This window comes from Caretta caretta, chromosome 1, assembly GCF_965140235.1.
Source record: "Caretta caretta isolate rCarCar2 chromosome 1, rCarCar1.hap1, whole genome shotgun sequence".
NCBI lineage: Eukaryota > Metazoa > Chordata > Testudines > Cheloniidae > Caretta > Caretta caretta.
In genome coordinates this window covers 306,632,051-306,652,040 of record NC_134206.1, presented here as the reverse complement: position 1 = coordinate 306,652,040, position 19,990 = coordinate 306,632,051, and the positions used below count along the sequence as shown (strand labels likewise).

Sequence of the window (19,990 nt, the reverse complement as noted above, 5' to 3'; positions counted from 1 at the left end):
CAAGATCCCAAAAATTGATGAATTTTTAAGAGAATTAACCCATCATTCTTTCATCTAGGACAGGTAGGATTTTTTGTCTCGATAGGTGAGCAGCATACACCACCAATTTGGTCAACTTAATGTACCCTCTCTGCACATATGTACATTAAACATTATTTGAAAGCTGCTTATGTCTATTTTAAGATGAGGTATGATGTGGAGCTGTCAAGTGGTGCTGTTACCATAGAAATGGAGATATAATGACATAATTAATAATGACATAATTAACATGATAAAATGACCACTTTGGAATATTTGCATTATTTTCAGTTTGTTTAATTACTTTTTTATTAATTCAAGACATAAAATTAAATTTCGTTGTGACCTCAAAGCAACACAACAACAATCTAAAGGGTAAAACAAAATCTAGTAATTAATTTGTGCAAGTATCATTGAAATTTAATAGCACTGTTGACACTTCTAGTTCACGTCATTATCATCATTTTGTTATGATCTCTCTTGAGAGTTTGTGGGTTACCATAATCTTCATTGCCTTGGCATGTGCACAGTTCCATGCAGGGAAGATTGTTCTGACTACAGACACAGTTGATTGTGCAGCAACCCCTACTGGTACATGCACAGATAAGGTTTTGTAGAAGCTCAGAGGACACTGGGCCCTTGAAGAATATAGGAAGTGGTTAATCATCCATATTTTTCCACTCATGTTGCAATGGTGACCCAATAGCTGGTTTATCTATGCGTGAAGACATCCAAATCTTTGTTTGCCAAGATGCTTTTCTGACATGCTCTTCAGAACTGTCCTTACATGGTGGGAGTTTGGCCAGTGACTTGTCCTTTTGATGGCTCAATTGAGGCACAAGCAATACATGTCTCCATGAGTCTCCTTTTCTTTCTCACTCTGGTCATGCAGCGCTGCTATCAACTTCCTTGCTGCAGAAATCACAGCTTGTCCATCACTCTCCCAATTTGGCAAGATATTTGAAGTGGTAAGCAACCTTTGTTTTGACAACAGTAAACAGATTTTTTCCCACTACCAAATTTGGATGACAGTCACATCCTTAATGTGCATATAGCAGGAAGTATGTTGCAGAAGTCAGAAATGAGTGTATCATAAACTGCTTGCTTGTCGGTTGTGCTGTTAACAGTGCCTGTTTCAATCTATTTTATCTTTGTATTCCATTCTTGGAAGCAGTGAACAGTAAGGGCGAAAGCATCTGTATCAGGTGATCTAATTACTATGATTCCTTTGACAGCAAGTGACCCAAAAGCCATATTGGCACATACATCATGCATAAGCATCCTTCTGTCCACTTCCTCTTGAGTACTGTACGGGTCTTGGGCTTCTTCAGCTCCTGTACTGGTGATGGACTTTGCTACTTCACCATTGGAAAACCATCCAGCAACGAGGAGTGTTTGTGCTGGGTGTACTCCTACACTCTCAAGTGCATTTTGAACCATACATTCACAGAGGAATTTTACAAGTGACTGCTTGTTGGATGCCATGTTAGAAACTTTTTCCTTGGAGGCTTGGGGTGTCCACCAGTCACCTGGTATGTCTTGCATACAACCTTAGATCCTGTCCAGTGCTATCTTTTACAGCTTTCTTAGAGTTACTGTTGTCAGATCTGTCTCAAAGACTAAGATTACAGAATTAGCTTTGTCAAATCCTTCTAGGATCTGCGTCAAATATGCAGCAGCCAATTCACTGAATGTGTGGAATTTGTCTTCAGCCATCATTTGTGTGACAGCTATGGCATCTCTGATCCACATGGTGGTTTCTTTGTTGCATGTTCTTAGCTGATGGATTCTTTCAGCTTGAACTTCCAGCTGATGCCCTAATTCAACTATGTCCTTCTCATTGTTCCATCAGTATGGAAGAGGGACATAGGCACAAGTCCTATTCGGTAACAAAGAACAGTTGCCATTGAAACATCATCTTTGCATCTTGCTACGGATACAGCTCTATGGGAAAACAATTTATAGACTGATAGTTGCTGTGATTGTCTGTCCCTTAACAGACTTAAATTTGGTCTTCTTGCCCATGTCAGCAAATGTTTTGATGCCAGGTAGCTTCTCTAGCCCTATCAAGACATATGTCCCACCAGAATCAAAGTGCATCTCTCACAAATCTCTCCATTTGTTCTTGACCATATCTGCCATTTTCAGTAGGGATTCTTGTATCCTTGTTAGACGTATGCCATTTGTTTTGATAAGCCACCTCTGGATGTGATTCACAGTTGAATGGGTTTGTTATATCGTTGATGACATCGTTGGTAAGAGCTATAACATGGTGTTCATCCCTCTTCAGTGCACAGGGTTTGTGGATTTTGATCTTCACTATTTCTTGTTAGTTCATTTCTTTCTCTCATAGCTTTTGAATATTTGTAATATGAAGCTGAGTATTGTCATCTCTAACACTAATACTGACCTATGCATAAGTGTCACTGAAAGCTAGTTTCTAGATTATTCCAAAGGCTAATCCTGCATGCCTAGGCAATTTCAATTTAAACCTTCTACCAGGCAGAGTAGATGCTACATTGTATGTACACAAGCTTACACACAGAGAAGCATCATATTAGGAGTTCATGTACATTCATGTCCACTCACTAAGAAGTACAAACTATGGGCACGTAATCTACTGCTATTGGTACACAACCTGATCTGGTCAGCAAATTTCACTTGAAAATATAGACAACTATTATAATCACTTGTGAGATACTTTGACCACTAGGAATATGTCCTGTGAAAACATATCATGTTAGTATATTGCACAATGTTGATATTCGCCACTTTTGTCACATGCTAAACAGCTTAATCATAGGACTGGAAGAGACCTCGAGAGGTCATCTAGTCCAGTCCCCTGCACGCAAGGCAGGACTAAATATTATCTAAACCATCCCTGACAGGTGTTTGTCTATCCTGCTCTTAAAAATCTCCAGTGATGGAGATTCCACAACTTCCTTAGGCAATTTATTCCAGTGTTTAACTATCTTGACAGTTAGGAAGTTTTTCCTAAGGTCAAACCTAAACCGCCCTTACTGCAATTTAAGTCCATTGCTTCTTGCCTATCCTCAGAGCAGTGGTTCTCAACCAGTGGCACATGTACTCTTGGGGGCCATGCAGAGGCCTTCCATGGGGTACATTAACTCATCTAGATATTTGCCTAGTTTTACAAAAGGCTACATAAAAAGGACTAGGGAAGTCAGTACAAACTAAAATTTCATACAATGACTTGTTTATACCGCTCTATATACTATACACTGAAATGTAAGTAAAATATTTATATTCCAATTGATTTATTTTATAATTCTATGGTAAAAATGAGAAAGTAAGCAATTTTTCAGTAATAGTGTGCTGTGACTTTTTATGTCTGATTTTGTAAGCAAGTAATTTTAAAGTGAGGTGAAACTTGGGGGGGAGGGGTACACAAGACAAATGAGACTCCTGAAAGGGGTACAGTAGTCTGTAAAGGTTGAAAGCCATTGCCTCAGAGGTTAGTCTCCCTCTTTCTTGTAACAACCTTTTATGTACTTGAAAACTGTTATCATGTCGCCTCTCAGTCTTCTCTTCTCCAGATTAAACAAACCCAGATTTTTCAATCTTCCCTCATAGGTCATGTTTTCTAGACCTTTAATAATTTTTGTTGCTCTTCGCTGGACTTTCTCCAAATTGTCCACATCTTTCCTGAAATGTTGTGCCCAGAACTAGACACAATACCCCAGTTGAGGCCTAATCAGCGCAGAGTAAAGTGGAAGAATTATTTCTCGTGTCTTGCTTACATCACACCTGCTAATACATCCAAGAATTATGTTTTATTTTTTTGCAACAGTGTTACACTGTTCACTCATATTTAGCTTGTGATCCTCTATGACCCCCAAATCTCTTTCTGCAGTACTCCTTCCTAGGCAGTCATTTTCCATTTTTGTAGGAGCACAATTGATTGTTCCTTCCCAAGTGGAGTATTTTGCATTTGTCCTTATTTAATTTAATCCTGTTTACTTCAGACTATTTCTCTAGTTTGTCCAGATCATTTTGAAGTTTAATCCTATACTCTAAAGCACTTGCAACCCCTCCCAGCTTGGTATCATCCACAAACTTTATAAGTGTACTATCTATGCCAGTATCTAAATCATTGATGAAGATATTGAGCAGAACCAGACCCAGAACTGGATCCCTGTGGGACTTCACTTTATATGCCCTTCCAGCATGACTATGAACCACTGATAACTACTCTCTGGGAATGGTTTTCCAAAAGATATGCACCCACCTTATAGTAGCTCCATCTAGGTTGATTTTCCCTAATTTGTTTATGTGAAGGTCATGCAAAACAGTATCAAAAGACTTACTAAAGTAAAGATATACCACATCTACTGCTTTCCCCCATCCACAAGGCTTGTTACCATGTCAAAGAAAGCTATTAGCTTGTTTTAACACAATTTGACAAATCCATGCTGACTGAAAAAATATTTGCCCATACAAAACCAATAAAAATCTTTTAATACATTATTGTTTGCTAGCTTTGACCAATAAACATCAAATTAAGATGCTGAAATTAACTTAAACATTGAAAACAATAGTTATAGTTATGATGCAGTGTTTTGGGGGCTATGCAAAAAATTAGTTTCTCATTTTGGGTACCATTGTTTCACCTTGTATACAGGCTTACAGCACCACCTAAGATCTTCACATGAGACCTCATCTAAACATCCATAAAATAAACGTTCAAATGATATATGATGTGGGTGTGTGTAGGGTGGGTATATTAAACTCCAACAAATAGCTCTTTCTGGGGAATTACGACATGCCTATGAAGGTTTATGTATGAAGTGATTTCTGCTGGAAGGAAATGGTCAGTTGAGATCGCATGTAATTTCAAGTTATCTGCATTCCTGCTTCCCAAGAGCATAGGAGCCATCTCTTTCAGGATTGAAATTGTCACTCATCTGTCACCTAGTTTCAAAATCGCATTCATTGTTACTCAAACTATATTATCCTACTTATGCATGTCAGTCTTTAAAGAGAGATGACATTGTAAGTTACATGTTTGCTTTGAAGTGAGACAATGGTCAAGTATGTTCGTCTCAATGATCTGCTAGTGAATCTAAAATGAAAATTTACAATTTAAAATAATACAGTGAATGTATAAGTCTCCTGCACACTTGTGGTGTGGGAATAAAGGTAAAAAATGGACACACAATGTTCCTGAGTCACCACTGCATTACTCCAGTTTTATAGTTGTAAAAGCCATTCTGGTTAATGGAGAGGCAGGATTGTCCAGTGGTTGGGGAACTAGCCTTGGACTCGGGACACCCAAGTTCAGTTCTGTGGTCAATCCCAGGCTTCTTATGTGGCCTTGGAAAAATCACATATGGTAAAAATTTCCAAAAGGAACTTGAGTGCTTCACAGAGTGTCATGGGAATAAATACATTACAGACTAAGAGTTCCTCAGATAATGTGGTAAACAGGGTCAATCTCAAATAGATTATATGGCAGTAATGAATCCCAGAATTTGAAAATGACCTGATATTAGAAACAGCTGATAAGACGTTTATCTAATTCTGCTGTTCCAGGCTATTCTCCTCTTTTGAGAGGATAACATTTTAAGGAGGAGAATTCATTTGGGGTTGGATGCAAAACCGATTCAGATTAACAGAAAAATTCCCACTGATATCTACAAGTTTTGGATCAGATCCTTGGCTAGGTCAAATTACTACAAGTGACAATGGGACTTGACTTATCCCGTGCCCCAATTACAGAGGTCTGTTCATAGCTATATGCAAAGATGCTGCTGTGCATTTGGAAAACCTGTATTTTTTCCTTTTGAATTTGAGCTGCAATTCAAACCCTGTTTTCAAAACAAGATTATCAAACATCAAATATAAGCAAAGCTCTTAGTAAATCTGAATGCAAGTTAGCAGTCATTCATTTGCACATTATTTAACATTTTTCACAAATCACAGTGTTGTCACTGTAATTAGAAGCCTCTTTATACTGCATCAGTGGCTTGTTAATCTGACACATACATTATTAATATCAAGGTCTTAAATATGGCATTTACATTAAAAACATTCTTGCTCTTGAGACATCTGTGATTATTCTGTTTACTTTAGAGACTTTCACATCATTTAGGAGAACTTCATAATATATTAGTGACTTTGTATTAACCTCCTGGTATAATTCTGATTTAAATTTGTAAAGCCAGAAATAGTCTAGGCTGATTATATTTGCTATTTTCATATTCTAATTAAGGCTGGACTTCTGACATGGCTGCCATAAGAGTTTTGGAACCAACAATTTTTACAAAAAACGAAACAAACGAACAAAAAAAAAACAGCCCATGGTTGGTGGGGGGTTTTTGTTTTTGCTTTTGTTTTTTGTAATTTGTATTTTCTGCCTGTATATGAGTGGGCGGGAGGAGGGTGAATGACAAATAGGGGAAGAGACTTCAATGCGAGCCTTGAAAGCTGCAAATTTAAGTTTTGGGCTGCCTAAAGGGTTATTGGAGAAAAGGAGCTTACCAACAACTATCTTCAAGAGATTAAGTCCTCCAATGAGTCTTAAAGGTCCCCCCCATCCAGAAAAAAAGAATTTGGAGAGTCAGACTGGGTTTTAAAATGTAGCTCCAATACGGCAACACGTCTGTTCAGAATTGTCCACTGTTACCCACAGAACTGTCCACTTGGCATATTTTGTTATTTGCAATAAAAGTAATGGAAAAAATAAAGGTTGTGGTGGGTGCAAAATAGTGCCCAAGACTTTTGACATTTTGAAAACTATATTTCCTTTACTTTTGCCCTTCTTGTCACAAAACCCCTCTGATTCTCTCCGATAAATAAAATTAAAATTAAAAAGAGCCATGAGAAAATGACAGTCCTAATTACAATATAAAATATATATGGATCAGATTGTGGCACAGCTGTTTAGGGAAGGAAGACATGCAACCTCTGTGGTTCTCCAGAACTTGGGATTCCTTTCTTGCACTGCTCCTGCACCACCCCTTGTACAGGGCAGATTGTAAATATCAATGCAAGAGTAAAATTAGAACTAAAAATGCCAAAAGTTATAAAACAGGGACCGGGGAAATAAGAATGTCACAATAAGATTAACTCATCCACATTCAGCAGTGCAAGTGGAATCCATTTCTTAATGGTACAGGGGATATGGGGGGCACATGACCTTCTTACGTGACCCTTCACATGACTCCTCCCTACCTTGTTCCTGGGGCCCCCACGCTCTCCCCGTCCCCTCCCCCTGATCACCCCCCCCTTACTTGGGGCGGGGCTGGGGCGGGTACAGCCACGCCATCAGGGCTTTCCTGGGGACTGCAGCGGGGAAAGGAGCAGAACGCCGGCAGCCTCCGGCAGCTACACCCACCCCAGACCCGGCCCCAGCCCTGTCCTCTGATGGGGCTGCTGTACAGACAGAGGAGACCCTCCATGGAAAGTCTGGGGGCTGTACAGCTGTGCCAGAGGAGCTCCTGGGTGAGGCCGCCCAGCATACCGGACCATTCTGCCCTACTTGCACTGCTGTCCACATTACATGTACAGGGCCAAGTTCAGCTGAGATGTAAGTGTACCTAATTCATATTGACTTGATGGGAGATGCTCTCATTTACGCAAGGGCTGAATTGGCCCTATGATACAAATATTTCTGTTACTAGTTAGGTTGTTAAATGTATACTTTACTAAACAGGGGCCAAATTCATCTCTGATGTGACTCCACTGTCTCCAGCTGAGTTATACCAGTGATGAATTTGGCCAAGTACACGCAGTGTGAGGCATAGTGTCTGATTTTGAATGTTTGAACTTTGCTTTCATTTGGAAACAGATGATTGAGCATAAATCGCATTGAAATCTTAGTCCAGACTTTGAACTGACCATATCTTGTATACCCCAATTCCAGATGCATTGTGTACAATATTGGCTTGGCCTTGGCTTTGGCCTCTACAGCAGAGGTCTCAAAGTCCCGGCCCGTGGGCCATCTGCGGCAACCTCCGCACTGCGGCCTGTGGAAGAGAGACACATGCAGCCATGCTGCTGGCAATGTCTGCTGCAGGCACTGCCCCCCGCAGCTCCTATTGGCTGGGGGAGAGGGATGGAGATACCATCACTAGTCTCTGGGCAGAGTCAGCCATGGAGGCAGCATCACTTTTTTCCACAATAAATATAAACAAGTCAAAATACCGAACACAGCTATCCGATGCACACCTTGCTGCAGCCCTGAAGGTTTCAACTGCTCAGTCACTGAGGCCAAACATCAACAAACTGACAGAACTGAAGTGTTGCCAGGTGTCTGACAAACACTAAAAACTCTCTAGCAGGCAAAGAATTGTATAAAGTTGTATGACAGTTTTATTATTCCTAAGAAATTCGAATTAAAAAATACAGTTTTCTTTTCTGAACATCATCTTCAGTGACATTGGCCTGCTGGAAGGATTTGAAGACTGGCACTGGCCCTAAGGTAAATTGAGTGTGAGACCCCTGCTCTACAGGCCTCTTCAGGCTCCCTGGCCAGAGATGTCCGTGACCTCCAACAAGTATGCTAGTGATGGTAGTATTTTTGAGGTACTGCTGCTCCTCCCTGAGAGTCTACCTGTGCAGTGTCACAGGTTCAGTCCTGTCTTCTTTTATCAACATAATTGTTAGATCACTAAGGCAGATTCTGAGACACTGTCTACAATACATCCACATTGTAACAGGGTGGCTTGCCCATTAAGGCCAGGGCCCGGGCCCACCAACCCTTGTTACTAAGGAAGCTTGATCAGGGATTACCTGATGGATCTATAACAAGCAGTGGGAAGCTGCAGAGAGGAGGATCTCAGGGAGAGGAGAGTGGAACAGAGAGGCTGTTGGGAGTAAGCAGGCTCCATCAGAGAAACCTTGGAGTTGGGGAGTGAAAGTACAGGTAGGAAAGGTCTGGGAATGACTTGACAAAGAGGTAAATGGAGGGACTTGAGAACTTTGTTTTTGAATGTTTGTTATTTTAATAAAGGAGAAGCTGAGAAGGGGCATGAATGGACAAACTGATTTGTGTTTTATTGAAGTCCCTTGAATGGGGAGACTGAGACAGGGGCTTCCCTGAGGCCATGAGAGGCCACTTCTAGGGCACCCCATCTGATGACACACATCTTTCTCTCTTTGAAGACAGTGCTGTCACTCAGATGATCAAATACCTGACTGAGACAGGTACATGAATGAAAGGCAGCTGGTCACGTTTAATCCAGATAAGAAATAATTTTGGTAGAAAGGGGGGATTACTTCAAGAAATTAGCAGGAACTATGGCCTCGATTCACAAGGGATTTAGGCATTGCAATGCTGAGTGTTATGGTGCCTAAAAAATCACAGGAACAACAGTGCAATCCACAAATCTTGAGGTAGGTGCCTAGCCTCCCTGTACAATGAATAGGGAGAGAGAGACACTTAGAATGCAATCCACAAAAGACAGCATGCTGGGTGGAGAGCTGGCTAAACTAGTCTATGGGAGATGCCAAAAAGAGGAGTGTGTCTTAAGCCCTTCCCAGAGATAGGTACTTAAGTTTGGACTGTAGGGAGGTGCCTAACTCTGCTTACTGATCCCTGAACTGGAACTTGTCTTGTGGTGTCAGGTGTCTAATGTGTTTCTTTCAGGAATAAATTAGATGCCTGCCTTGCCTTGCACAAAATGACTGGAGCAGGAGGAAGCAGTGCTGCTGCATACCTTAAACTTTTAATTCAGTGGTTAGAGCACTACCTGGGATGTAGGAGACCCAGGTTCAATTCCTCCCTCTGCCTGAAGGGGAGAAAGGATTTGAAGAGGGGTCTCACACTTCTCAGGAAGATTCTCTGACTGCTGATCTATGGGATATTCTGATGGGAGGCTCCCTCCATCTCTCCTGTTGAAGTTGTTCCACTGTGGGTAAATAATGAAAGTGATTGAAGCAGGAGGACTGGACTCTGGGTGTCTCATCTCCCAGATGGGTGCCCTAACCACCAAGCTACGGAGTCATTCTCTCTGTGGCCCAATGACTGTTCCGCTGTGGATAAATACTTAAATAGTCTTTGGGCCAGAGAGAACATAAGAACAACCATACTGGGTCAGACCAGTGGTTCATCTAGCCAAGTATCTTGTCTCTGATAATGGCCATTACCAGAGCTTCAGGGTTAATGTACAGAACAGGGCAATTTTGGAGAGATCCACTCTTGTCTTCCTTTCCTAGCTTTTGGCAGTCAGAGGCCCTCAGCATGGGTTACATCCCTGACCACCTTGTCTAATAGCCATTGATGGACCTATCCTCCAAGAACTTATTTAGTTCTTTTCTGAACCCAGTTATACTGTGAACATCATAACGTCCCACGGCAATCAGTTCCACAGGTTCATTGTGCATAGTGTGAAAAAGTATTTCCTCTTGTTTGTATTAAACCTGCTGCCTTTTAATTTCATTGGGTGACCCCTGGTTTTTGTATTGTGGGAAAGAGTAAATAACACATTTTTCCCACACCATTCATGATTTTATAGACCTCTATCACACCCCCTCCCTTTAATTGTCTCTTTTCTAAGATGAACAGCCCTAATATTTGCTGTCTTTCCTCATAGGGAAGCTGTTTCATACCCTTGATCATCTTTTGTTGCCGTTATCTGAACCAATTTCACTATATCCTTTTTGAGATAGGGTGACCAGAACTGGATACAGTATTCGAGGTGTGGGGACACCATGGATTTATATCATGGCATGATGATATTTTCTGTCTTATCTATCCCTTTCCTAATGGTTCCTAACATTCTGTTAGCTGCTGCATATTAAGTTTTCAGAGAACTCTCCACGATGACTCCAAAATCTCTTTCTTTAGTGCTAACAGCTAATTTAGAACCCATGTTGGGATTATTTTTTCCAATGTGCATTACTTTTGCAGTTATCAATGTTGAATTTCATCTGCTATTTTGTTGCCCAGTCATCCAGTTTTGTGATCTCCCCTCCCCCGCCACTTCAATCAGCTTTAACCTTAACAGGTGAATGAGAATGACTTGGTAGCTTGGTGGTTAGGATACCCAGCTGGGAAGTGGAGAGTCTAGTTCCTCTGCTCCCAGTCATTTTCACTAAGGCAGATACAGAGAAAAAAAAATCTGATTAACAGATTACAGTATGCAAGACTCTCCTACCAAAGGTAGCATCTAGAGCAGGGGTTCTCAGGAAAAATCCTTTGGTGGCCTCAGAGTGTGGCCACCAACTCTTGCTGGTGTCCGCTTTCATGTTTTTTTCTAAAATACTTGATTAGCTTTAGGAAAAACAAATAAATATGCAGATATATATGTCCAAATCATTGTAATTTATTTATGGCTAGCTAGTAAGTCTGTTGTGAAAAGTGATACTTGTATGTCCGTTAATATCACAACAGACTTACTAGCTAGCAACAGACATACAAGTATCACTTTTCACAGCAGACTTACTCATCCCAGGCAAGCCTGGGGACAAACTAAATCCTGGATAGGGGTTGGGTGAGGCAACGGGGGGTGAGGGGCAACCGGGTGGATGGCCAGGGGAGGCAGTGGGAGGCTGGAGCCTGAATCCCTGTGGTCAGATCCCAAAGCCCAGCGGCTGAGGAATGGGTCCTGGGGATGGAGCCCGAAGCTGTGCAGCCCAGGGCCTGCTGCCACACAGCCAGAGCCTAGGGCTGGAACCCGAAGACCTGTGGCCAGAGCCTGCAGCTCCACCACACCAGGGCTGAAGCCCAAAGCCTGAGCCGCACCACCCCGGGAAGATGGGGACTCGCCAGCTGCCTGCACCTCCAGTGTTGTGCGCCAGGTGTCTCCGGAGGGGGCAGGGCCCAACCGCTGCTGACAGCCCCAGCAACCAACACCAAGGTGGTGCATCCAGGAGCAACAGAGAGGGGCCGCTATTTTGCCACTTCCCCGCATTACAGCCCAGGAGGCTGTGGCTGCAGGAAAAGGCCTTGGTGGCAACATGCAGCCATGGTGGCCGCATTTGAGAAATGCTCACCTAGAGGTTGCCTCTTAAATCCTGTGGTGGCCTAGTAAGGTATTTAAGGATGGTTTGCAGCTTTCTAACACAGTTCTTGAGGGTAAGTATCCCTTCTACTGACCCTTGAGATAGAGACATCTCTCATGGAATAAACCTAGATAGGAGGCAGAACCTCGTCACCCCAGACAGTGTAAGCTTCCTTAATGCAGTCTCTCATTCTGTGAGACTCAGAATCTTTAGAAGGCTGTTAAGCTTTTCTGGGGAGCTACGAAGAGGATACATTTCTCTACATTGAATTGCATAAGCTGCTTAGCTGCCTGTTCTCTTAGACCATCAACATCATTTTGAATGATATTTCCATTTATCGTTGTGCGCAGTTGGAATGAATGTTACTTTGCTGTATTGTTAAAAGCAGAGTGCTTTGGCTAGCTAGATTCTTCTGGTTTTCTCTCTGTAAAGTTGGTTCTTAAGATTAGCTTCTTCAAAAGCTTCTGGGTTAGATCCTGGGGTTTGGCTGGTCTGCATAGAATACAGATTGATGTGAGTGTGTACACATGTGCAAAGGTGGTGTAAAAGCTCATCCTTGTACTCTCCTGATTCTGCAGTAGTTCTGTACAGGTCAATCCCCTGACTGCTAGGCTAATGCAACCTGAAGGCTGCTCTAACTTACTTGTAAACCGTACCAAGGTACAGCTGGGGATTAGTACCTCCTTCTATTTGGGCACAACCCTTTTCTCCTGCTACACAGACAGCAGAGAAGATGACTGGAGTAAGAACCCCTGTTTTGGCTCTACACAATTGAGAGGATCATCATTATATTCAAGTGATTTTTCCTGGCTGATTATACTGGTTTTAGAAACAGTTTATACTGACAGTTACACCACATCAGCAAGTTAAAGAGGTATGAGCTGGCTGAATGGACTATAAGGTTGATAGAAAGCTGGCTAGATCGTCTGGCTCAATGGGTAGTGATCAATGGCTCCATGTCTAGTTGGCAGCTGGTATCAAATGGAGTGCCCCAAGGGTCGGTCCTGGGGCCAGTTTTGTTCAATATCTTCATTAATGATCTGGAGGATGGCGTGGATTGCACCCTCAGAAAGTTTGCAGATGACACTAAACTGGGAGGAGTGGTAGATATGCTGGACGGTAGGGATAGGATACAGAGGGACCTAGATAAATTAGGGGATTAGGCGAAAAGAAATCTGATGAGGTTCAACAAGGATAAGTGCAGAGTCCTGCACTTAGGACGGAAGAATCCCATGCACCACTACAGACTAGGGACCAAGTGGCTAGGCAGCAGTTTTGCAAGAAAGGACCTAGGGGTTACAGTGGACAAGAAGCTGGATATGAGTCAACAGTGTGCCCTTGTTGCCAAGAAGGCTAATTGCATTTTGGGCTGTATAAGTAGGGGCACTGCTAGCAGATCGAGGGACATGATCATTCCTCTCTATTCGGCATTGGTGAGGCCTCATCTGGAGTACTGTGTCCAGTTTTGGGCCCCATACTACAAGAAGGATGTGGAAAAATTGGAAAGCGTCCAGCGGAGGGCAACAAAAATGATTAGGGGTCTGTAACACATGATTTATGAGGAGAGGCTGAGGGAACTGGGATTGTTTAGTCTGCAGAAGAGAAGAATGAGGGGGGATTTGATAGCTGCTTTCAACTTCCTGAAGAGGGGTTCCAAAGAATCATAGAATCATAGAATCATAGAATATAAGGGTTGGAAGGGACCCCAGAAGGTCATCTAGTCCAACCCCCTGCTTGAAGCAGGACCAATTCCCCGTTAAATCATCCCAGCCAGGGCTTTGTCAAGCCTGACCTTAAGAGGATGGATCTAGACTGTTCTCAATGGTAGCAGATGACAGAATGAGGAGTAATGGTCTCAAGTTGCAGTGGGGGATGTTTAGGTTGGATATTAGGAAAAACTTTTTCACTAGGAGGGTGGTGAAGCACTAGAATGAGTTACCTAGGGAGGTGGTGGAATCTCCTTCCTTAGAGGTTTTTAAGGTCAGGCTTGATAAAGCCCTGGCTGGGATGATTTAGTTGGGGATTAGGGCCTGCTTTGAGCAGCGGGTTGGACTAGATGACCTACTGAGGTCCCTTCCAATCCTATGATTCTACCAGAGAATCTGCCCCTTTCTGTCTGACAGGAAATCATCAAAGATCTTGAACATAGTGTTGGACGAGGAAGGTTTCTTTGTAAAGGTCATTTGCTTCTGTTATTTTAGTCTACTAGTGACACAACACTTCAGAACTGAATCACTGTGTTTATTACAGTTTCTTTAGAACTGTCTCAAATATATATTTGCTGGAGGCAGGAGCTTCTTCCAGGCCTTGAAAGATTTACTTTTTGTTACACAGAGAAGTTTTATTTCTTGTCCTGCTTTTTCCCAAAAGTCAAAGTTAACTTAGCTTTTGAACAAAGTCCAAAAAAGAAAGTACAGTACTGATGAAGAATCACAATTCTTCAAAGTAAAATTTCAACTCATAAATTTTCTCAGCAATGCTTTTCTATTTTCGGCTCTATATTTCAACAAGTTTAGCCAAGCTAATATCACATTAGGTCATTGAGCAGATGTGAAGTTTGTTTTCTTAAAAAAACTCATTTCCCGCATCTTAATTTTAAAAATGTATAATGATTAATATTGGTACTTTGTACATGACAAGGTAAAATAAGGTCACTATATCTGCATTAAGTCAGGGTAGTATAAAAAACAGATGGTTTACAGTAATACATAAAATAGAGAGGGAAGAATGACATTTTTCTAAGGTCAGGGACAACTTATGTTTCCATATCAACAAATTCCATGTTAATTTATTTTTATCTTAGCTATTAAGAGTATGTTGCATGCATCATCCAATCATTCTTTACTGCAGTTAGGACAGTAAAGTCCTTACAGGAGTTAGGACAACAGTGTTACTCATACCACAAGTAACAGTAAGAAATTAATTGAGGTCTAGACATGGGAAACACCTGTGTAAAGGTCAGGGAACCATAAAGTTGTCCCTTCACAGAATAAGCAAGGGGTGAGATCTGCTAAAGCTATAGTTGGAAATCCTGTGGATCTTGGACCCTCATGGAAAGCAGAGATATTCAGATGAAGGCCCATTGTCTCTTCCTTAGTCCTAGCGCTAAGCATCCCTGTTGTTATAGCCTTCCCACAATGCGCTTTCCCATTCAGTTGAAGTTACCTAGCTTGCTGGAAAATCCATGGAAGATAATGCTGACTCAGATTAACAGGCTTTATTCCTGGTGATGGTGCACAAGCCAAAAAGAACACAGCTTGGCTTTCAAATCCCAGGCTGAGTGTGCAGGGCTGGCAGCCCAGGGAGAAAAATCGTTTATTTGTAAGCTGAAGAAAATTGACTGGGGAGACATTGAGAGATATTTAACATGGAACCCTACAGCACTTGTCTTAGAGAGTAGCTTTTTGGAGTAGAATCATGCCTTTATTGTGGAACCGCATTTCCTCCACCAGGTATTAGGGGATTTCTGTTTATGTGATGTCACATGAAGCACCCAGATTCCAGCAAGCAGTACCCAAGTGCATCTAGCAGAAAAAACTTCCAGGACCAGCCAGAGGCCATGATATCTGCATGTGACAGATGGTACAGACCCTTCAGAACCTGAAAGGTGGCCTTCCTAGTCAGCTCTCCCATGTCCTCGTTTTCCTAACAAAGGGAAGCAACATTTGCCTGGAATGGGGTAAGCTAGGTCCCAGAGGAGTGCCTTTCGGAACTTGAAGAAAGGCAGCAGGACAGTTGCATCCAGTCTTCAAGAACATATGCAAAGAACAGCCTCGGTATTATCAACTCCAAGTGTTTAAAAATCAAGATGCAGGCCCCAAAAAATCATGAGGCTGGCTTTTTTATTTTTAAAGCGGGAACTTTTGCATAATCCGTGCTTTTCGTTTTTCTCACTTCAGTAGCCAAAGCATTTTGATATTGCTGTAGACCTAGGACCAATAGATTTACATTGGATTGAAACACTTGTCAATTAGACTGAAATCTGGCACATGGTATTTCTATCATACAAAACTTTCCAGCAGGCTAACTGCCATTCAGTGTCAGTGCACCGAAACCTCTAATGTTTCTAGTAAAGACTCTAGTTTTGTGAGTCTTTACTGTGGAAAGCTATGTGCTTAAAATAAACTTCAGTATATCAGTAACTCTTTTTGTTTTTTTCCTAATGTAGAATGAAATACATCAAACTGCAGAATCTCTTTGCAAGAGACAGCAGAATGATGTTACTAATTCCCAACTCCTGCTACAGAAGAAGTTTGCTGCCACCTTATGGGTCTGTAAAGTATTTTTGGTGTTCTTTGTAATAATTCATTGCTGTTGTTAATGGTTATGATGATTCCTTTTCTTTTAATTTTTATTCTTTATTTGTATTAGAGAATCATGGAAAAGCCCCAGTCAGGATAGAGGCCTCATTTTGCTGCAGTTAAATAGAAATATACACATTTTTATTTATTTTTGCTATATTTATTTTTTTAAATATCACAATTTTTATTGCTTCCTTGTCTGACATTTTAAAAAAATTATTTCCTGGTATTTTATTTTATCCCTTGCAGCTTTCCCCATGGAGACACATTTGTTTAGCTACTATCATCTCTAGAAATTCTTCTGGGGAAATAGATCTTTAAAGATCTATTGGGTGTAACTTTTAAAGCCATTAATAGACTGGGTCCACTACATACTTTATGACTAAAATGTCCACTAGGAGAAGGCTGATGGAATCTAGTCTTGCATATGCAGAAGATGTACCAATCTTATCTTTTCTTCTATAGCCCTATAACTATGGAATATCCTGTTCCCTGGCCTGGGGAGAACTAGAATTAGCCCCTTTTCAAGGGGCTTTAAAGCCTTTCATTTTAGAAGATAGTCATCTTATGTATTAGGTACATTTTCATACCCAAAAAACGTATAATGTACTAGTGGCTGGTTGATATAGAATAGGAAACTGGATGGCAGGAGCCATTGGGCACTTGAAACAAGTGACCACATGAAACACCAAGGAGGAAAGACAAATTACAGGTGCCAGTAATATTTTATATTTGTCTGCTGGTTCAGATGTGGCATTCACCCCCCTCCCACCTCCATCTCAAACTCTATTGTTTTGGAGGTCCAGCATAATTCATGGATGGCTTTAAAGAAAAAGTTCAAAGAAAATTGTTCATACTGATTGTTATTACTCTGAACATAAAGAAAAGAAGTACTAGTGGCACCTTAGCCCTGGTCTACACTAGGACTTTAGGTCGAATTTAGCAGCGTTAAATCGATTTAAACCTGCACCCGTCCACACAATGAAGCCCTTTATTTCGACTTAAAGGGCTCTTAAAATCGATTTCCTTACTCCACCCCTGACAAGTGGATTAGCGCTTAAATCGACGTTGCCGGCTCGAATTTGAGGTACTGTGGACACAATTCGATGGTATTGGCCTCCGGGAGCTATCCCAGAGTGCTCCATTCTGACCGCTCTGGACAGCGCTCTCAACTCAGATGCACTGGCCAGGTAGACAGGAAAAGAACCGCGAACTTTTGAATCTCATTTCCTGTTTGGCCAGCGTGGCAAGCTGCAGGTGACCATGCAGAGCTCATCAGCACAGGTGACCATGATGGAGTCCCAGAATCGCAAAAGAGCTCCAGCATGGACTGAACGGGAGGTACGGGATCTGATCGCTGTTTGGGGAGAGGAATCCATGCTATCAGAACTCCGTTCCAGTTTTCGAAATGCCAAAACCTTTCTGAAAATCTCCCAGGGCATGAAGGACAGAGGCCATAACAGGGACCCGAAGCAGTGCCGCGTGAAACTGAAGGAGCTGAGGCAAGCCTACCAGAAAACCAGAGAGGCGAACAGCCGCTCTGGGTCAGAGCCCCAAACATGCCGCTTCTATGATGAGCTGCATGCCATTTTAGGGGGTTCAGCCACCACTACCCCAGCCGTGTTGTTTGACTCCTTCAATGGAGATGGAGGCAATACAGAAGTAGGTTTTGGGGACGAAGAAGATGATGAGGAGGAGGTTGTAGATAGCTCACAGCAAGCAAGCAGAGAAACCGGTTTTCCCGGCAGCCAGGAACTGTTTCTCACCCTAGACCTGGAGCCAGTACCCCCCGAACCCACCCAAGGCTGCCTCCTGGACTCAGCAGGCGGAGAAGGGACCTCTGGTGAGTGTACCTTTTAAAATGCTATACATGGTTTAAAAGCAAGCATGTCAAAGGATTACTTTGCCCTGGCATTTGCGGTTCTGCCTTTGCAAAAGGTTTCTGGGGAGGGCAGCCTTATTTCGTCCTTCACGGTAGGACACTTTACCACTCCAGGCCAGCAACACGTACTGGGGAATCACTGTAGAACAAAGCATTGCAGTGTATGTTTGCTGGCATTCAACCAAAATCCGTTCACGCGGTGGGAGGAGGCAAAATGCGACCTTGTAACGAAAGCACATGTGCTATGTATGTAATGTTAACAGCAAGGTTTACCCTGAAAGAGTGTAGCGACTGTTTTATAAAATGTGTCTTTTTAAATACCGCTGTCCCTTTTTTTTTCTCCACCAGCTGCATGTGTTTCAATGATCACAGGATCTTCTCCTTCCCAGAGGCTAGTGAAGCTTAGAAAGAAGAAAAAACGCACTCGCGATGAAATGTTCTCCGAGCTCATGCTGTCCTCCCACACTGACAGAGCACAGACGAATGCGTGGAGGCAAATAATGTCAGAGTGCAGGAAAGCATAAAATGACCGGGAGGAGAGGTGGCGGGCTGAAGAGAGTAAGTGGCGGGCTGAAGAGAGTAAGTGGCGGGCTGAAGACAGGGCTGAAGCTCAAAGGTGGCGGCAGCGTGATGAGAGGAGGCAGGATTCAATGCTGAGGCTGCTGCAGGACCAAACCAGTATGCTCCAGTGTATGGTTGAGCTGCAGCAAAGGCAGCTGGAGCACAGACTGCCACTGCAGCCCCTCTGTAACCAACCGCCCTCCTCCCCAAGTTCCATAGCCTCCACACCCAGACGCCCAAGAACGCGGTGGGGGGGCCTCCGGCCAACCAGCCACTCCACCACAGAGGATTGCCCAAAAAAAAGAAGGCTGTCATTCAATACATTTTAAAGTTGTAAACTTTTAAAGTGCTGTGCTTAAAGTGCTGTGTGGCATTTTCCTTCCCTCCTCCACCACCCCTCCTGGGATACCTTGGTAGTCATCCCCCTATTTGTGTGATGAATGAATAAAGAATGCCTGAATGTGAAGCAACAATGACTTTATTGGCTCTGCAAGCAATGATTAAAGGGAGGAGGGGAGGGTGGTTAGCTTACAGGGAAATAGAGTGAACCAAGGGGTGGGGGGGGTTCATCAAGGAGAAACAAACAGAACTTTCACACCGTAGCCTGGCCAGTCATGAAACTGGTTTTCAAAGCTTCTCTGATGCGTACCGCGCCCTCCTGTGCTCTTCTAACCGCCCTGGTGTCTGGCTGCGCGTAACCAGCAGCCAGGCGATTTGCCTCAACCTCCCACCCCGCCATAAACGTCTCCCCCTTACTCTCACAGATATTGTGGAGCACACAGCAAGCAGTAATAACAGTGGGAATATTGGTTTCGCTGAGGTCTAAGCGAGTCAGTAAACTGCGCCAGCGCGCCTTTAAACGTCCAAATGCACATTCTACCACCATTCTGCACTTGCTCAGCCTGTAGTTGAACAGCTCCTGACCACTGTCCAGGCTGCCTGTGTACGGCTTCATGAGCCATGGCATTAAGGGGTAGGCTGGGTCCCCAAGGATACATATAGGCATTTCAACATCCCCAACAGTTATTTTATGGTCTGGGAATAAAGTCCCTTCCTGCAGCTTTTGAAACAGACCAGAGTTCCTGAAGATGCGAGCATCATGCACCTTTCCCGGCCATCCCACGTTGATGTTGGTGAAACGTCCCTTGTGATCCACCAGAGCTTGCAGCACTATCGAAAAGTACCCCTTGCGGTTTATGTAGTCGGCGGCTTGGTGCTCCGGTGCCAAGATAGGGATATGGGTTCCATCTATAGCCCCACC

General features: G+C 42.8%; 1 protein-coding gene across 1 annotated transcript; it reads left to right on the top strand.

Annotated features, from left to right (window-relative positions):
• The first annotated feature begins 17,211 nt into the window (after positions 1-17,211).
• On the top strand, positions 17,212-19,173 carry LOC125630348 (uncharacterized). Its single transcript, XM_048836135.2, has 2 exons — positions 17,212-18,129; positions 18,517-19,173. The coding sequence occupies exons 1-2, from the start codon at positions 17,550-17,552 to the stop codon at positions 18,690-18,692; spliced, it is 756 nt and encodes a 251-aa protein (XP_048692092.2). The 5' UTR covers positions 17,212-17,549; the 3' UTR covers positions 18,693-19,173.
• Positions 19,174-19,990: the final 817 nt, after the last annotated feature.

What these genes read in the sequence shown, in the direction of transcription:
- LOC125630348 (XM_048836135.2), top strand. Translation starts at nt 17,550, where the DNA reads ATGCAGAGCTCATCAGCACAGGTGACCATGATGGAGTCCCAGAATCGC. An exon ending in AGGCGGAGAAGGGACCTCTG is followed by an intron (nt 18,130 to 18,516) that starts GTGAGTGTACCT and finishes TTTCTCCACCAG; the next exon opens with CTGCATGTGTTTCAATGATC.